The following is a 16,110-nucleotide window of genomic DNA, read 5'->3' on the forward strand; positions in this document are numbered from 1 at the left end:
TCTATCAAGATCACTTTGAATTCTGTTCTGTCTTCCAGATAGTAGAATGGATTGTGTTACTTCAGACTGTAGGTGGAGGATCCAAAAATGTTCAGTGCTCCCCTGTGTAAAAATATGCTCCATTCAAGGCCAAAGGTAGAGCTGAAAATTATATTAATGGTGGAACCAGATTCACACATAAACATGCCATGCACACCCTGCCCCTTTTGCTTTACAGTCCAATCTCACACAGTGTTTAGGCATAGGGTTTGTCCATTCCCATGAAATCTTATTTGAAGTAATGTATTTAAGGTGAAAGATTAGGTCTTTGTTGCTCTCAGTATGACTGAGGAATGTTATATATATATCTATATCTATCTTGATGGTAGAAAGTTCCAATTTGTATCAGACAGTTATCCAAAACATTTTTCCATTGTGGTGCTGATTTATTTCCTTTGTAGTCCAATACCATATGTCTACCTGTGACTCAAAACAACACTTCAGGAATTGATGAACTGAACTGTAATCCACAAAAGCTTATGTAATAATATATTTTGTTGGTCTTTAGAGTGCTGGACGACTCTGTTTTTGCACGTTGTCAACAACCGACTTTTTGTTAACCATGGGTTGTGGAAAATGCAGTGTGAGAGAATGTGCGTGGGTTCAAACTCTGGGTTGTTCACCCCCAACAGCCCAGAGTTTTGGGTTTGTACTTTACAATAAACAACCCAAAGATGGAGCATCTCCAGGTTGCTTATTGCAGCAGAAGTTGTCAACTGGCAGACCTATTTATTTAAGTCAAGGGAAATGTAGGGAGCAATCCTATGGCTGCTAGTCAGCACCTAGATGGATATAGGATATGTCGATTTCTGGGAACCGACCTTCCCCTCCTCCTGCGCTGCCTCGCAGACAGCTCGGAATGGCCCCGCGCTCCGCACTCGGAAGTGGAGCGTGGAGCGGAGAAAACAGGATGTTCCGGGGCGGGGAAGGTGGAAATGCTGGTATGACGCACCCTATGTGTCGTACCAGCAGCCACTTCCCCTGCTCCGCCTTCCCGCCGCTAGACAGTTGAAATTGGCTGTCTACCCGCAAATGCAGGGCAGCTGAAGTGTGGAGGGGATCGTCCCCTCCATGCTTCTCCTGCCCTGCCTTGGCCTCTGGGTTCGGAGGTGGCCACCTATCCCCATAGGATTGCACCCTTATTTATATACCTCATTTCAGTAATTATTTCATTCAAAGTTTACCACTTAGCTGAGCAACCGCTAGTTGTTCCGGTGAGCACTAAACTGGATGGCTGCCTTAGAAATAAACCAAGGCCAGGTATATATACACCATCAACACTAACCAATTTAAATGCACTTATTAGCAGTGCTGCACATTTCACGTGGGAGCTGTACCACCTTAGTATTCACATGGGATGGAGAAGACTGTGTGAAAGCACCTTCACCTTAGCCACACAGCCCAACTGAAAAGCCACATCTAAAAGGATGATAGTTCAATACTTTTTTTCAATTCAGCAAGGTTTTTTTTTTTTTTAAAGAAGTGTGATGTGAATTTTACACAGGGCACTTTCAAACCAGCAATTCCACAAGTGAAATCTCAGAGTTGAGACAAGCAATACATTCCGATATTGAGGTTGCAAAACTTTACTTTTATATAGGGGCTGTAATGTTTGAAAGCCACTTATCAAGTTGCTTACCCTAACTGTGCACAAACTATCCATGCCAGCAGCCTCTGAGACTAGGCAGAAGAGTATGCAGAACCCCAGTCTTTGCACAATTAGATCAGACCATATAATAAATTTTTTAAGGTTACTACTGCTTCTCTGTATAGTGCAGCCTTCCCCAACCTGGTATCTTCCAGATGTGTTGGGCTGCAATTCTCATAATTCCCAGCCAGCGGCTATTGCTGGCTTACAGTCCAACACATCTGGAGGGCACCAGGGTGCAAAAGGCTGGAGTAGTGCAACAACTGAGCACCTTCTGGGGAATTTTGTAATATACAAAGCAGACCTTGGGTGCGCCAATTGTGTAAAAGGACTGTATCAGATCACTTCTCGCACATTTGGAATTGGCCCTGAAAACTACACTTCTTGATATGGTCTTGAATGTCACTTGAGGCACTTAAAACAGAAATCAACTCTGCCTCCTAGACCTGAAAAGTGATAGGTGATAGCTTGGGAATTTTAGCCTCTGGATCAAATGGTATTATGCCGCCCTCCTGCTTTAGATGGTAATGTGTATTACTTCACTTCAAAGAATGGACACATTGGGTGAACTGAAGTTTCAATCAGAAAGGTCACAGGTTATGATCTCAATCATTACTAAACCACTCATGAATGGGATAGTGGCTAGCTACCTTATCTGCATTGTAACTAACTTTCCCCAGGCTACAAAGATCTTTAAGCCACAATGTAATTCCCGTGTTTGTATGGGAAATGATGGGTGTGGATTTAAGAGCAGGGGGCGTAGCACCAGGAACAGGCACAGTTGTTCTGGAAGTTTTGCCTTGTTGCTCCCATTCGTGCTACACACATCCCAATACTCTATATCCCTGGTCTGCTGCGGCTCCAAGCCTCCCTAAGCCCGGATAACAAGCCACCACCTCCCTTCCGCGATTAATACAACTGGAAAGGGTCACCCCCCCCCCCACACACACACACGCTCCCCGGATTGTTGGCGCTTTAAAAAAAGGCCCGAAGGGGAGGAGGGAACAAAGACCTGCCGAGAATGGGCTTCCCCCACACCAGGAGTGGCGCGCAAGAGAAATCATTGGGTTCTAGCCAATGTTAGTTTAGCTTAAATCTCACTCATTTCAATAGGTCTACTTTAAGTAGGCCTAAAACTGGATAAACCCCCGAGCGGTCCCAGCGGCACCCCTTCTCCATACGCCCGGCGCTCCAGCACAAACAGGTGCCGGGGCGGGGGAGAAGGGGGCGCTCGCCGCCGTTCGTGTGGCAGTGGTATCCATCGACCCTCGAAAGCTTCGGCCCCGCGCAGCTATCGTCCAACGGCTGCGGTGCGGCAAAACGGCCGGCCGGCAACCGTCTTTCTAGAGCAAGAGGCAGGCGTCCCCCGCACAGACAGCGGCACCACAGAATGATCCAGCCGCCAGCCCCCATTTCCTCTTCCCCTCACCCGGCTCACACGCTCAACGAGAACAATACCCTATACTCCAACGACAAATTCCCACACCTCAAATCTCCGTCGGGTAAGCTCCCGCGAAGAATTTGCCAGAAATCAATACTTCCGGGTCGTTGCCGCTCTCCGGAAAGCCACTTCCAGGTTACAGAGCAGGCCGCTTCCCGATTGGCTGATCCGGGGAAGTTTTAAACTTAAACCACCGCGAACGGCCGGTGAGGCGGCACGCGCTGGTTGTCGCCTGGCAACCCGTCGGCATTCCTGTCCAGGCACCCTTGCCCCCCCCCCGCCCCCTTCTGTTCGCTTGCCCGGTCGGACGGTGCTGGTTCCGTTCCACGACCGCAGTGAGTTAGTTGAGCGAGATGGCGGAGTCGTTGCTTGGAGAGTGGGGCGACCAGCGGAGCTAGATTAAGGGAGTGGAAAGGGCGAATGATGGGTGGGCTGCTTAGCAGGGAAGACATTCGTAAGAGTACAGCTGGAACCGGACGTGTGTGCCTCCTGTGCGTTTATTAATTGTTTCTTCATTATTATTTATTTTAGAAAACATATATACCGCTTGCCATTTTAAAATCCCAAAGTGGTTCGCAACATTTTACAAAACAATGCGTAAGTAAAAGCATAACAGCTTTTAGATACGACAGGGCACAATCCTATGTATGTTAAGGCAGAAATAAACCCTACTACTTGTGAACTACCCAAAGAGCTTCTGCTATTGGGTGGTAGGGAAATATAAATAAATAAATGCATAAATAGAACTCCCAGCATTCCCCAGCCAGCCATACTGGCCGGTGCATGCTGGGGATTGTAAGACTTCTTTTGTCTAAATATGCATAGGATTGTGGGCTGGGGCAAGCAAGTAAGTTTTTAGTAGTCATCAAGTACCTGTATGGCAGAAGGGTGGCCTGTTGTCTTGTTGCTGCCAGGTGGGACTCTGCAGGGTGTGGTACGGAGAGCAAGGTGTCCCCCGAAGATTGTAGTGGTCTGAGGGTCTGTATAGGGAGAGATGAACAGGGCTTTGCATAGCAATAACAATAATAACAATACCTTTTAGGTCTTTCAGAACAGGTGGGGATTCAGTAGATGAAGATTTCACATGACACAGTGACAAACTGATGGGGAAAACAGCACTGGTTTTCGATAGCCTTGTAAATAAGCGAACAAGAGTTCCTCACCTGCTGTTTTTTATTTGCTATCCTGCTAGGGCCTGGAAGAGGAGGAGGGATGAAGAGCAGCATTTCTGTGCTGGGTGCAGAGGAGGGGACTTTCCTCCATCAGCCTGCTCACTTGCCTTACTTCCATGGACTTGCATGCACTCACATGCCTGCAATTCCAGGTCACCTGCAACTTAAACACAACAGTGGTTGAGACTGGCATTAGTTGGACTTCTATTTGTGCAGTGTGCACTATAAGGTAGATTACAGTTGGGAGTAGTGACTTGGCAAAAGTTATTCAGCGAGCTTCATGATTGAGTGGGGTTCTCCATTCAAGGTTTCCTTGATCCAGGGTTTATTTTATATGTTCAAAGTGTTTCTGTACTGCTCTTCAGTCAAAAGTCTCCCAAAACTCCTTATAAGAATAAGCTATCAGACAATCCTTGCCCTCAGGCTTATTACCTAAAAAGACACTTGACACAAGGAAAGGGATTGGAATGGAGGAGGGGAAGCCATGACGGTAATGCTTGATTCAGTTGCTGAGATGGACGGGAATAGATCAGTTGAACTCGGGGATGGACTGTATCTATTGTCCATCTGAGCTGGTCTGATCTTTGGTGGTTTGTTCCTCTTTCTTCCCTTCTGCAGTTTCTCTTCTCTTGAGCCTAATTTGCTGCTTCTCTGATCCCCGCAGGGCAAGATGTTCCTCAGAAGCCCTTCTGGTGGCAGCTGCGGGAGGGAGGGGCCAACAGTGAGAGTTAGATGCTTTATCTGCTACATCACACTGTTGTCTTCACTACATCACAGTACCTGATTTAATAGGCATTTATCCCTATTAAATTTAATTCTGTTGTTTTATGCCCAGCGCTCCAGTCTATCTTTCTTGAATGATTATGCCAAAATTGAACTCTCTGCTCTTTACAAGTGTGGCACTGTTATATCTCAGCTCTTGGAGTGGGGGGATGGGGAATTCCTGTGCAACTTCAAATGGCATTGACATTTTCTACTGCACTGCCCCTTGGTGGCTCATTTTTAGGTTACTCACCATGATCTTTAACTCTTTCCCGTTTGTTTCCTATCCACTTTTGTTCTTGGCTTATGTTTTGTCCTTGTTGAAATTCATTTGGTTGCTATTTGCCTTTTTCTTCCCAAGTCATGGAGAATACTTTCAATCTTTAGCCATTCCTCTTAGTCTTTCCAGACAGCTTTGGCTATTGGGAAGTATAGAAATGTAAATAATAATAATAATAATAAAATGTTTGCAGTCCCTCTGCCCAGTGGTACATATTTTTTTTTACTTTCTGATATAGGAACATGTCTTCTCTTCAACAAAGGATCTTGAGTATGATTCATTGTTTCCGAAAAGAATGGTGCTTATTTTCAGACTCTGAAAGGACTACTGTGTGTAGCGCAGATTGCATGCTGATGGCTTTGCAGCTATCTGTCGCTGAGGTAAATAAAAAGGTTAGTGTATCTTTTCTGTTCTGAAAATTAACCCATGATTTGCCCACAGCCAGGATGGTATCACATGTCTTATTTATTTTATTTTATTTGTTAGTTGTCTAATAACCTAGGTGACACCTCCAGTTGAGCAGCTTAGATTTTCTGGAGAGGTGCCACTCTGTGTTCAATCATTCAGGGAAGTTCATCTAGTGAGGGAGCAGGGTAGTGTCTTCTCTGGAGTGATACTGCTGTTGCAGAACCCAGAGTCAGAGAGACCACGGAGTGAAGGAAAAAGAGATTCTTTATTTGACGCGCGGGCTTAAGGCTGGAATCATTTCCAAAGAGCCAGAAGCCCCGATTTACATTAGCACATTGGTTTTATAGACATTGTGACACATATGAAACGGCTCCTCCTCCCCCTCCCGCATGGGGTTGCAATCCTCAACATTTCTTCTCTTAGCACTATTGTTTATAATACAAGAACTGGGTTATAGGGTAGCCATGATAAGGAGAGAACAGCAGAGAACAAGATATACAATTGTATGACCTTTGACAAGATAAGGAATTCCTGTGTCTCGTCAGCTTACAACAATATATTCAAGGGAGAAAGAGCTCAGCAAGAACATGAAGCATGAGACTGCATGAGGCTACTTAGTCTGATCCCCGATATGGCTGCTACATTCCCCCCTTAAATGCATAATTTCATTACAATTATAGCATTTCTGATAACCATACAAAGCTTTTTGTGACATACATATTACTTAGCCTCTTGTTGGGCTATTAGAGTGTAGAGGGCAGCAGTTTTACTAGCTGAGACATAAACCAGATTGGTTAAACAGCGCATAAGACAAGGAACGCAGAGACATAACAGAACTTTTATGAACAACACTGGTAGAATTAGGATGAACAATGCTTCAAGCCAGCTAAGATCTGGAAGCCAAAGGGTCAACTAATTGAGCTAATTGTTTTGTTTTATTGTTTTGTTAGCTACTATATTGTGCAGCTTGTTGATCTGTTCATCTACAGCATTGCCATTATTAGTTAAGTTAAAACAACAGAGCTTTTTGGTGTGTCTCACAACTTAAATGATGAAGAAGGAAGAGGTAATCTATACCAGCTCTATTTTCTAGAACTGCACCTCTTAGATCACGCAACTCTTTATTTAACAATGACAATGCTCGTGAGGTGGCATTTATGCTTTTGGCTAAGCTGCAAGCTAACCAGTTGTTCTTTAGACCATTAGCCAAGGCTAAACCTGGAACCCCAACTAGTGACATTGCTAAGGCCAATTTTTCTGAGTCAGAATATAACTGCACATGACTATTACAATTTTTAGTTAGTTGGAGTGCTCGAGGCTGCCGTTGACGGATTTTCTCGGGCTACAGGGGAAGAATTGGCACCAGTTCAATTGGCGGCTGAGGCAACATGGGTGGTTATCAGACAAGTTGGCAGGAATGAATGACCAAGTGCGGGAATTACATGTCTAAAACCATCCATGAGGCAAAAGTATGTGGGCATCATTAAAAGATATGTTTTGAATTTTATTACAGTGGAAGGGGGCCAGGGATAGCTTTGTATTTTCTGGAAAAAAATTTGACAATTAAGCATTTGTGCACATGTAGCATTTGTTTCAGCAATGATGGGGGTGCGTAGAGTGAACTCTGTAGGGGGTAGGATCTTTGCAACCACGCCCCAATTAGCATTTTGGGAATAAGTTAAACTTACACCATAAACTTTTAACATGGTATCTTTTTGAATTTTCTCAGGATGTCTACAGACAGGTATTAGGCAAGAGCTAATATGCCTGTTTGCAGGTATACCTCTTGGCAAACAAAAATGTTTTATTTTCATGATGTTAGCCAGGTGAAGCCAGTAATTATCAGCAAATCACTGGGACAAACTTCTCCTTCCAGGGGCAGACCCCCCTTTTTGCACCTTATTAAGGAAACACAATGCAGCACTACTAACACTACAACATGCATGTTTGATCTTCTTTGGGATCAGACCGTACGCTGGGCAGCTATTCACCTGGCAAGCTGCAGTAGGGTCTAGTCCCCTTCAATTCTCCAGTTGCAGGTCTGACCGTACGCAGGGGGACAGTTTCCCGGTGTGTCCACAGTAAGGTCTAGCCTGAGTCTTCTTACTGCTTTTTCAGAATGATTTTTAAAGGATTTTCAGGATTTCTGTTTACAGTCTACTCTCCCCCTCTCGCTCTCTTGACTCGTGTCCAGTGTATCCAGGGTTTAACTCCAGCTGCTTTCATAGCTGTGGGGGTGGAAAGTATGACAGTTTTCAGTCTTCTCTATCTGGGAGTCAAAGGGTTATTTTTCCCTCTTTAACTCATACTTTAACTCTTAATTGGAAAGGATGAACTTCTGTGATGGGAATGGCTTATTTTCTAAGACAAAGCTAAGCTGGGCTTGAAGAACTTTGTTTAGTGTTTGGACTTCTTGTTTAAGGCTAACGTTTGCTTGCTTTTGATGCTGCTCCAGTGTCAATTATGAAGTCAATGTCACGGCCCCTCACAGTCAATGTCATGGCCCCTCTCAAGCTGTCTCCCTCTTCGCCCATTTTGGCCCCTTTGGTTTTCTCCTTTGTGTATTTGATTTATTTTATTTGGGCATTCATGCCACTAATGTCCATCTTGTCCACACTGGGCACACTGGTTCTTTTTTAAGAATCTTCTGCCTCTGCCGGGTCTTCTTTTTTTTTCTTTCGTCCACATCTTTTTGGGCCTCTGGGCTGAGGGAGGGGGGTATACTGGCAATAGGCATTTGAAAGATGCTCCAAGTACGCTCTGGGGCCTCGGTGGCACCTTGCAGCACTTTAGACACTTTGGTCATATTAATTGACTTCTTCATACCTGCTTTCATGGCTTCTAACAGCAGGGTTTGATACTGGGTGAGGTGCTCTAGCCCCACTTGTGTTTTGGGATTCCAGCGGGGGGGGGGGGGGTTTACTTACAAGGAGGCTTTATTGGGTAACTTACAGCACACAGGCGTACTTAATGGTTGGATCAGACAGCTTCTCTGAACCACGAGCTATTGGGCTAAATGGGTTATTTATACCATACATGTTACCCATGAGGCAGCACAACACTAGCAAGCATTTTCAGCATAGGCTAGAAGTGTTTGGTTCTCAGGCACAGCTTCCTGTAAACAACTTCGCTTCCCAAAGTGCTTGATAACACTTTTTATTTATTAGTATGGGAAGACAAATTTTTTCTCTTTCTTTTGCTTTCTTTTTCTTTGCTGATCTGCCTGTATTGCAGATCATGTTTCAAACTTTTTATATAAAACTTTCTGCTCCATGCACCAGCCTTGTCTCTTTATTTGTCTTTTTCAAGTTAAACTTACTTAAACTTTTCTGCCTTACACTAGTCCCACTGACACACATTTAGGATAGGCTCTTCTTCTCCTTCTAGTTACATTTTCTTCATTTTAAAGAACTATTACATTATTGTGGCTTCTTTACCCCAGGTAATAAGCTCCAGGCACAATCAGCTGCTTTTAATTTACCCTGGGGGCAACTATGGCCACGCTTCTTTTTTATAAATGTTTTTTCTTTGCCTCTTGCCTTTTCTTTCTTCTTTTTTTCCTCCCTCTTCTCTATCTGTCTGCTACTTTCTCTATTTTTTTTTTTACTTGCTTTTGTCTTTCTTTCCTTGTCATCCATTGGGAACCACACTTAGTATCATTTGGAGTTGCAACTAACACTAATCTGCAAATATCACATATATTTTATGATATCTAAGAAATCATAAAATATACACAACAAACTTTTTCTGCAATTTAACACAATGAATGGAAAACACTTTTTGCATGGTAAGGCATGATGGAGCAGATCCAGCAATTATACTGCTCTTCTGGCTGAAAGCTCAGGGCTCATCAAAATCAAGGGACAGGCATACCCACACACGCAAAGAGTTCTAGGTCACCACTTTTGCATCGGCAACTCTATGCTGCATGAGTTCTGGCAGAAGGAAATCTAAAAGTCACAGATCAAACTCAGCCTGCTGTACACTGAGCTGACTACAAACACAGACACATGGTCTACAGCGATGAGAGTTCAAGTTTATCCAAAGCTTCACAGCACTGTCCATGGCAAGTCTTTGACAATTTAAAATTTTAGTTCATGTGCAGAGTGTCTCTAAAAAGCCCAGACATTGATGGAGGCAAACAGAGAAGGCTCTGGGCAATGAAGATGCGATGTTTCCAGCAAAGGCTCTCCACTTTTGCATCAGTTTAAAAAGGGAAAGTGTGGCCCTACACCCCTTCTGACAGACAAGGGCCTTTAACTTTTTTAGCAAGGCCTCTATCTAAACAGAGTGGCACAGCTCAGCTCTCTAGCCGTGACACTTTAACCTGGGCAACTCCTCTGTAAATTTTATTTTACTTCTGTCAGGTTCTCTCACAGACATTTTAAAAACTTACTCTTTTTTTTTCTCTTCTAACCTGGTACACGAAAGCACTGAAACACTGAGTGCCGAAACTCAGGACGCTGGGGGGTGATGGGCATCGCTTTATACTTGCATTTTTCAGGCATCCATTAATCTTCGGGGAGGCGGTGGGGTGATTTGCAGGACTTCAAAGGCAAGCTTCTCAGTTTGTTTGTATTTGTAAATCCCAAGCTCAAAACAGGACATGATGAGGTACAGGGCCACCAAATTCTTGCTTTGGCACGGGCAACAAATAACTCGGGTTAGCTTTCTTCGCTGGGGTCTCAAACAGGAAAACAGTCTTAATTTAAAGTTGTAACATCACTGACAGCGTCAGCCAGCCAGCTACACAGATCTCATTGTTTTTTAAGACAGTTGCTCCAATATCTTCTTTTCTTCTCAATCAGGTTGGGTCTCCCAGCTTACACAGTTTATTGCAGCTTTCAGGAGCATGACAGTAGCGTGATTTTGGCTTGGCCAGGAACATGCTGTCTGGTTTCTCGGTCTCTTTAGCACACACACTTAGGCAGTGTAACACTGGACACTCAAATCAGTGAGATTTCTTCATTGCAGGGAATCCCACAGCAAAAGCTTAATGGTTACGCTCTTTAGAAATCATATAGCTGATGGTCAGTAGCTACAGGCTCTATGCAATTCTAACACAGTTCAAAGCTAAACACGGTTACCTTGACAGAGATCTTCAACGTGGTCTTTCCGCTTCATTCTGCTTTGGGACAGTCTTATGGCACACTTTTCACTCGAAGAGGGGTCTAGCCTGTGCTCTGCGGGCTGATTCTTCACCTTTATTTTCTATTTTGCCTTCATCTTCTGGGTCTTCATTTTCAGTTTCCATTTCTTAGGGATTTCATCTCAATTAGGCGAGGTGATGATGTTGCACAACTCAGAACGTTGTGGGCAATTTTCCTGCCCCCCCTCTCTCGGCGCGCTAGGCTAACAGCTACTTTTTCGGCCTTACACTCTCACGCTCCCACGCTTTGTTAAAAGCCAGACTGTCCTGCAACATTTTTCTAATTAACAGCCTCAGATCTTGTTTTTTTTTCCTCTCAGCTCGACCTTGAGCTTTTTGCTGTTTTCTCTCTCTATTCTGAATCTTTTTTTAAAAAAACCTTTTTCCTCCTTTGTTTGACATACATCTCAAGGGGGTGCAAGGTTTGCTTCCCCCACCACCCATAGCCTCCCTCCTAAATTGAAGACAGACACAATTAGGGAATGGGAATTGGTCAGTGAGTAAGGGGTCTCACTGGCTGACACAAGAGGATTTTTCACACCACGCACTGTGCTACTGGCCTGGGCACCCGGACGGTCAACGGTATGCGTCAGAAACCGCAGTAGCCACTCACACAATCATCAATCTCTCCACTACATCCATATGTCCCTGCCACCCACTTTTCCCACTTTTTACCAGAGCGGAAAACGGCTTCCCCAGCTTCCTCAGCTTCCTACTGAGTACTGGCGTGCTAGGTACTGGCACCCACTCGGGGGTGTGATCAGGCCCCCCTTCTACCCACAAGGAGTAGGTTCTTTTGTATACGTATACCACCAACACTGACCTTCATAAGGCGGGGCCCTCTTTTTTTCTGCCCAGTGGCCTTTCTCCCTAAAGGCGGGGCCCTCTTTTTCCCATATACTTGCCTTTCTCCTGAAGGCTTCCAATGTGGGTTTCAACTCAATTGCAGCTGCGATACAGGCAGGGCTCAAGTTCCTTCCTCCGCTTCCCAAGGTTCTCTTGCTGCTCACTGCCGTTTGTGCGATCCCGGTGCAGGCTTTCTCCCATTCACTCGACAAAAAGGTCGGTGGCGCCAAGAAAGGGAGGCATGCGCCAAGCTCGTCTTCCCGGTGCGGCGATCAAGAGCAGGCAACTGCCACCTGTCTGGCTCAGAGCCTGCCACATCCGAGTCACGGCACCATTTATGTTGCAGAACCCAGAGTCAGAGAGACCACGGAGTGAAGGAAAAAGAGATTCTTTATTTAACGCGCGGGCTTAAGGCTGGAATCATTTCCAAAGAGCCAGAAGCCCCGATTTACATTAGCACATTGGTTTTATAGACATTGTGACACATATGAAACGGCTCCTCCTCCCCCTCCCGCATGGGGTTGCAATCCTCAACATTTCTTCTCTTAGCACTATTGTTTATAATACAAGAACTGGGTTATAGGGTAGCCATGATAAGGAGAGAACAGAAGAAAACAGCAGAGAACAAGATATACAATTGTATGACCTTTGACAAGATAAGGAATTCCTATGTCTCGTCAGCTTACAACAATATATTCAAGGGAGAAAGAGCTCAGCAAGAACATGAAGCATGAGGCTACTTAGTCTGATCCCCAATATGGCTGCTACACTGCAACTTTGGAATGCCCTTCCCCGAAAGGTCTACCTTACCCCATCTTTATTGAGTTTTAGGAAAATGGAGTTGTTTGCCAGGCCTTTGGAGCTGTTAAATATCCTAAGTGTGCAACTGTTTTCAAGGGAGCTTGTATTCTGATTATGGATGTTCTTAGCTGACTTCTATTGGTCATTTTAATGCTTTATATATTTGGAAACTTGGAGAAGTAGAATCACAACTTCATGTATTCCCAGAATAATAATAGTAATACGACTGTAGATGTGTGACAAAATGTGAGTTAATGTTTAATTTGGGCATGGAATGAGCAAATGATTGTTATTATTATTGCACTATATTACTTGTATTTTAGGTAGAAAATTTATAACCCACCCTTCAGTACAAGACTCACACATTGTACAGTACAATTCTCATATACCTTTAAACCAAAATGTTGATGTTTCCCACTATACTGCAGAGACTTCTGAAAGTGGTTGGTAGTGGCATGATAACAGTACTGAAATGTCTTAGATGTCTTGGCTTTGGTTATATGGTAAATTCTTTTGTGTTCCCAAACTCTCAGTGTAGTCTTTTGCCTGTTTACATGGAAGTAAACTCAACTGAGTCCCAAGTGAGTATGGATAGGATTTCATTCTGTCAACCCCCATTTCACTTTCTATCCAGAATGCTCAAGTAGTCCTGAGATGGAAAGTAGAGTTCTGGTTTCTTCTTTGCCGTATACTTGTTCTACACAGCTACAACATGTTTGCCTCTCCACTAGCACCTTCTTCACCCTTTTTGCATCTGTTTTCTTACACTTGGTAGAAGAAGGAATTAACAAAGAAGGTCAGTTGAAGACAATATAACTAGAATGCCTTCTATCAGGCAGAAAGTCTGGCTACAGCTAGCTAAGCTTACCAGAGAAGTAAAGCTTATGTTTGCAAATATATACAAAAAAGTGTTTGGGTTTTGTATATATAATTTTTGTTAAATACTTGCAGTGTTACTTTATTCTAGCAGTTCCTTGCTAGTCTGAGGCTTAATGGAATATAATAGGTAATGCATTTGAGGAATAGTGACATTATTAAAATGTGTGTGTAGCATTTGCCTTTTAGTTTTGTTTTGCATTCTGGCAAAGCATGACCTGGATTAATTCTTTTTAATGTGCCATGAAAAGCACTATGTGTTGTTTGGCTTCTCCTGTTACAGCACTGATTGTATTGACTGAACTTTTTGAACTTAATCTTTTATGTATTTGATTTTCTTTGTAGAAATGTAAGTCTTTTTCCAATTTTCTGTATGGGTTATAATAGTAATATCTGTCACTAGTATGGTGTCTTTGTGGTTTGTCCACAGTAACGTTATCCAACCTATTTCCAGCTTTAGTGTAGTTACTTAAAAATGTCCTTAATCAGTTCTGTAAAAAGAGCTGTTAGAAATTTCTGCTAGAAATTTGAATTTTAGGACAAAATGATTTGTAGTAAAATGTTCCAAAAGAACGTGATTATTACAAAATAATATCAGGAAGAATTGAAGGGCTTTAAGTTTTGTAAACTTTGCTTTTTTCATTTTACCCTTGTGAAATACAATATTCCTGTTCTCTATCAGAGAATTAAAGTGTTGAACTTTGTGAACTTCCTTTATAAATTAGCCAGCTGGCATTTGTTCCTAGCAAAAAAATGTCTGAGTTCTACCACAAACTCTCACATTCCTTTCTATGAATAATATGCTGTCACGGTGGGCACCTGATCATGAAAATTGATATCTGGACAGCATTTTTATTTGGATTTAAAATGTTTTTACAGTACCAGTATAAACACAATTAAGCTCTGCATGTTCTTCATCTTGTGAGAAAATATTTTGACTTGAATTATACTGAAACTTAACTAGTAATTACACTTCAAAGAATTGGTTTCAAAACAAACTAATGGGGGAAAAACCATCTTCAACTATCTTTAAGGCTGCAATCCTGTATCTACTTCCCTGGGAGTAAGCCCCATTGAACTCAGTGGAACTTACCTCTGAGTAGACATGCATGTGATTGCACTGTAAATATATCTAGTTTGGACTATGGCTTTCTATGAACCCAATATGGAAAATTTCATTGTTCTTTTACTTACCACATTTCATATAAAACATATTTAAAGAACATTTTCCATTCCTACTAAGATCTGTTTAACACCACAGATATTAAAGAATACGGTTCTGCAAATGAAATGGGAGATTCCAGTATTTTCCTAATTAGTCATTGTTTACCTTAGTCAAAACAGAATGGGTTGCATTCAGAATAAGGCTGGAGGCACTGTGGCTCAGTGGGAAGAGTCCATGGTTTGCATGCATACAATTCCAGGTTCAATCCCTGGCATCTCCAGGTAAGACTGGGAAAGAATCCTGTCTGAAACCTTAGAGAGCCACTGCTGGTCAGTGTTGACAACACTGGGCTAGATGGACTGATGGTCTGACTCAATATAGGGCAGCTTCCTATGTTCCTAAGGCTGCAATCCTACACCTGCTAGCATGGAATAAGTCCCACTGAACTCAGTGGGACTTACTTCTGTGTAGACATCTATAGGATTGCATTTTAACTAGGCTGACCATATTTCCTTATGACAAAAACGGGATATTGGGATGACAATATCATCCCAATATCGGGATGGGGTTATGTAATATTCCATATTCATGAAAAAAATAAGACGATAACAAAAGTTTTATTACATGAACATACTGAGCTAACAATTATTCTTCAGTGACAGAACTCATACAAAATTTTAGGTAGACGTAGAGGGGGACTGTATTTCACCACGATCGTACCATGAATATTTCTCCGATGAAGTAATCTTACGCAGCAAATTTCGGTCTTTCAAAACCTTATCATGAAACTTCTCACACCCCATGACACAATTTTGTTTTACAACTAACATAGCCCTCATTGTCTCAACACTTAATCTAGAGTTCTCCTTTGACTGCATACCGTTCATAACAGAAAATATTCTCTCGTCAGGTGCTGTACTTCCTATTGTGTACTACACAATATAACAAAACAACTGCAGCTCCCTTTGTGCTCTCTCAGGCTATAAGAGTCCTAAAAAACAACCTAAAGTCACTGCAAAAGAACATGGAAAGGGGCGCAAATGAGTAACACTAATTTATTGCATATGCACAAAAAACCCCTCATAAATATCCATCTATAAAATATTTATAAAATATCACATCAGCAGTAAACAAATCTGTATGGCATACCACACTGAACACTCTAATGTAGGACTGCAGTGGCCAGACTGCAAAAAATCATAAACATACTCCAAAAAGAAAAAAAAAAAGGAATGAACACCCCGACTGCTCTCACAAGCTGGTATATGCTAATGTCGCACCGAAGAGTTCCGCTGTAATAAAAAAATAGATAACAGCCCGTTGAACTGAAATATGAGTCTGAAAAGTCCAAATCAAGCAATGTAGGGCAGAAAGAATATGGGTGGAATGATGGTAGAAATAACAGTGAGACTCACCCTCCTGGTTCCCACACGCTGAATGGGGCTTAGCGACCGCCTCTTGAATTCCCTGCCACTGCAGGCAAGCAAGGGGGCGGTGTCTGATCGTCGCTAGCTCAAGAAGCC

At 42.9% G+C, this 16,110-nt stretch overlaps 2 protein-coding genes across 6 annotated transcripts in view; one reads left to right on the plus strand and one right to left on the minus strand.

The window, feature by feature from the left end:
* Positions 1-10,981, minus strand: part of NUP37 (nucleoporin 37) — a 39,589-nt gene extending 28,608 nt beyond the window's left edge. The window contains exons 1-4 of one of the 4 annotated variants that reach the window (XM_084809598.1): positions 10,838-10,981; positions 5,316-5,481; positions 4,292-4,463; positions 4,002-4,108 (exon numbers count right to left, since the gene is read on the minus strand). The gene's annotated coding sequence lies outside the window, so the exon portion shown is untranslated. Of the gene's footprint in view, positions 1-3,173; positions 3,256-4,001; positions 4,109-4,291; positions 4,464-4,732; positions 5,000-5,315; positions 5,482-10,837 lie in introns of those variants that run through there. The other 3 variants (XM_084809599.1, XM_084809597.1, XM_084809600.1) reach the window with 3 other exon arrangements.
* The window catches only part of PARPBP (PARP1 binding protein), a 39,516-nt gene continuing 26,699 nt past the window's right edge, over positions 3,294-16,110 (plus strand). Inside the window, exons 1-2 of one of the 2 annotated variants that reach the window (XM_084809596.1) lie at positions 3,294-3,463; positions 5,581-5,734. In XM_084809596.1, the coding sequence (XP_084665722.1) occupies positions 5,585-5,734 (150 nt within the window). In that variant the 5' untranslated portion in view covers positions 3,294-3,463; positions 5,581-5,584. Of the gene's footprint in view, positions 3,620-5,580; positions 5,735-16,110 lie in introns of both variants that reach the window. The other variant, XM_084809595.1, reaches the window with a different exon arrangement.

The sequence above is a fragment of the Heloderma suspectum genome, chromosome 7, assembly GCF_057233095.1.
Source record: "Heloderma suspectum isolate Gila_16-S chromosome 7, 16-S_ref, whole genome shotgun sequence".
NCBI lineage: Eukaryota > Metazoa > Chordata > Lepidosauria > Squamata > Helodermatidae > Heloderma > Heloderma suspectum.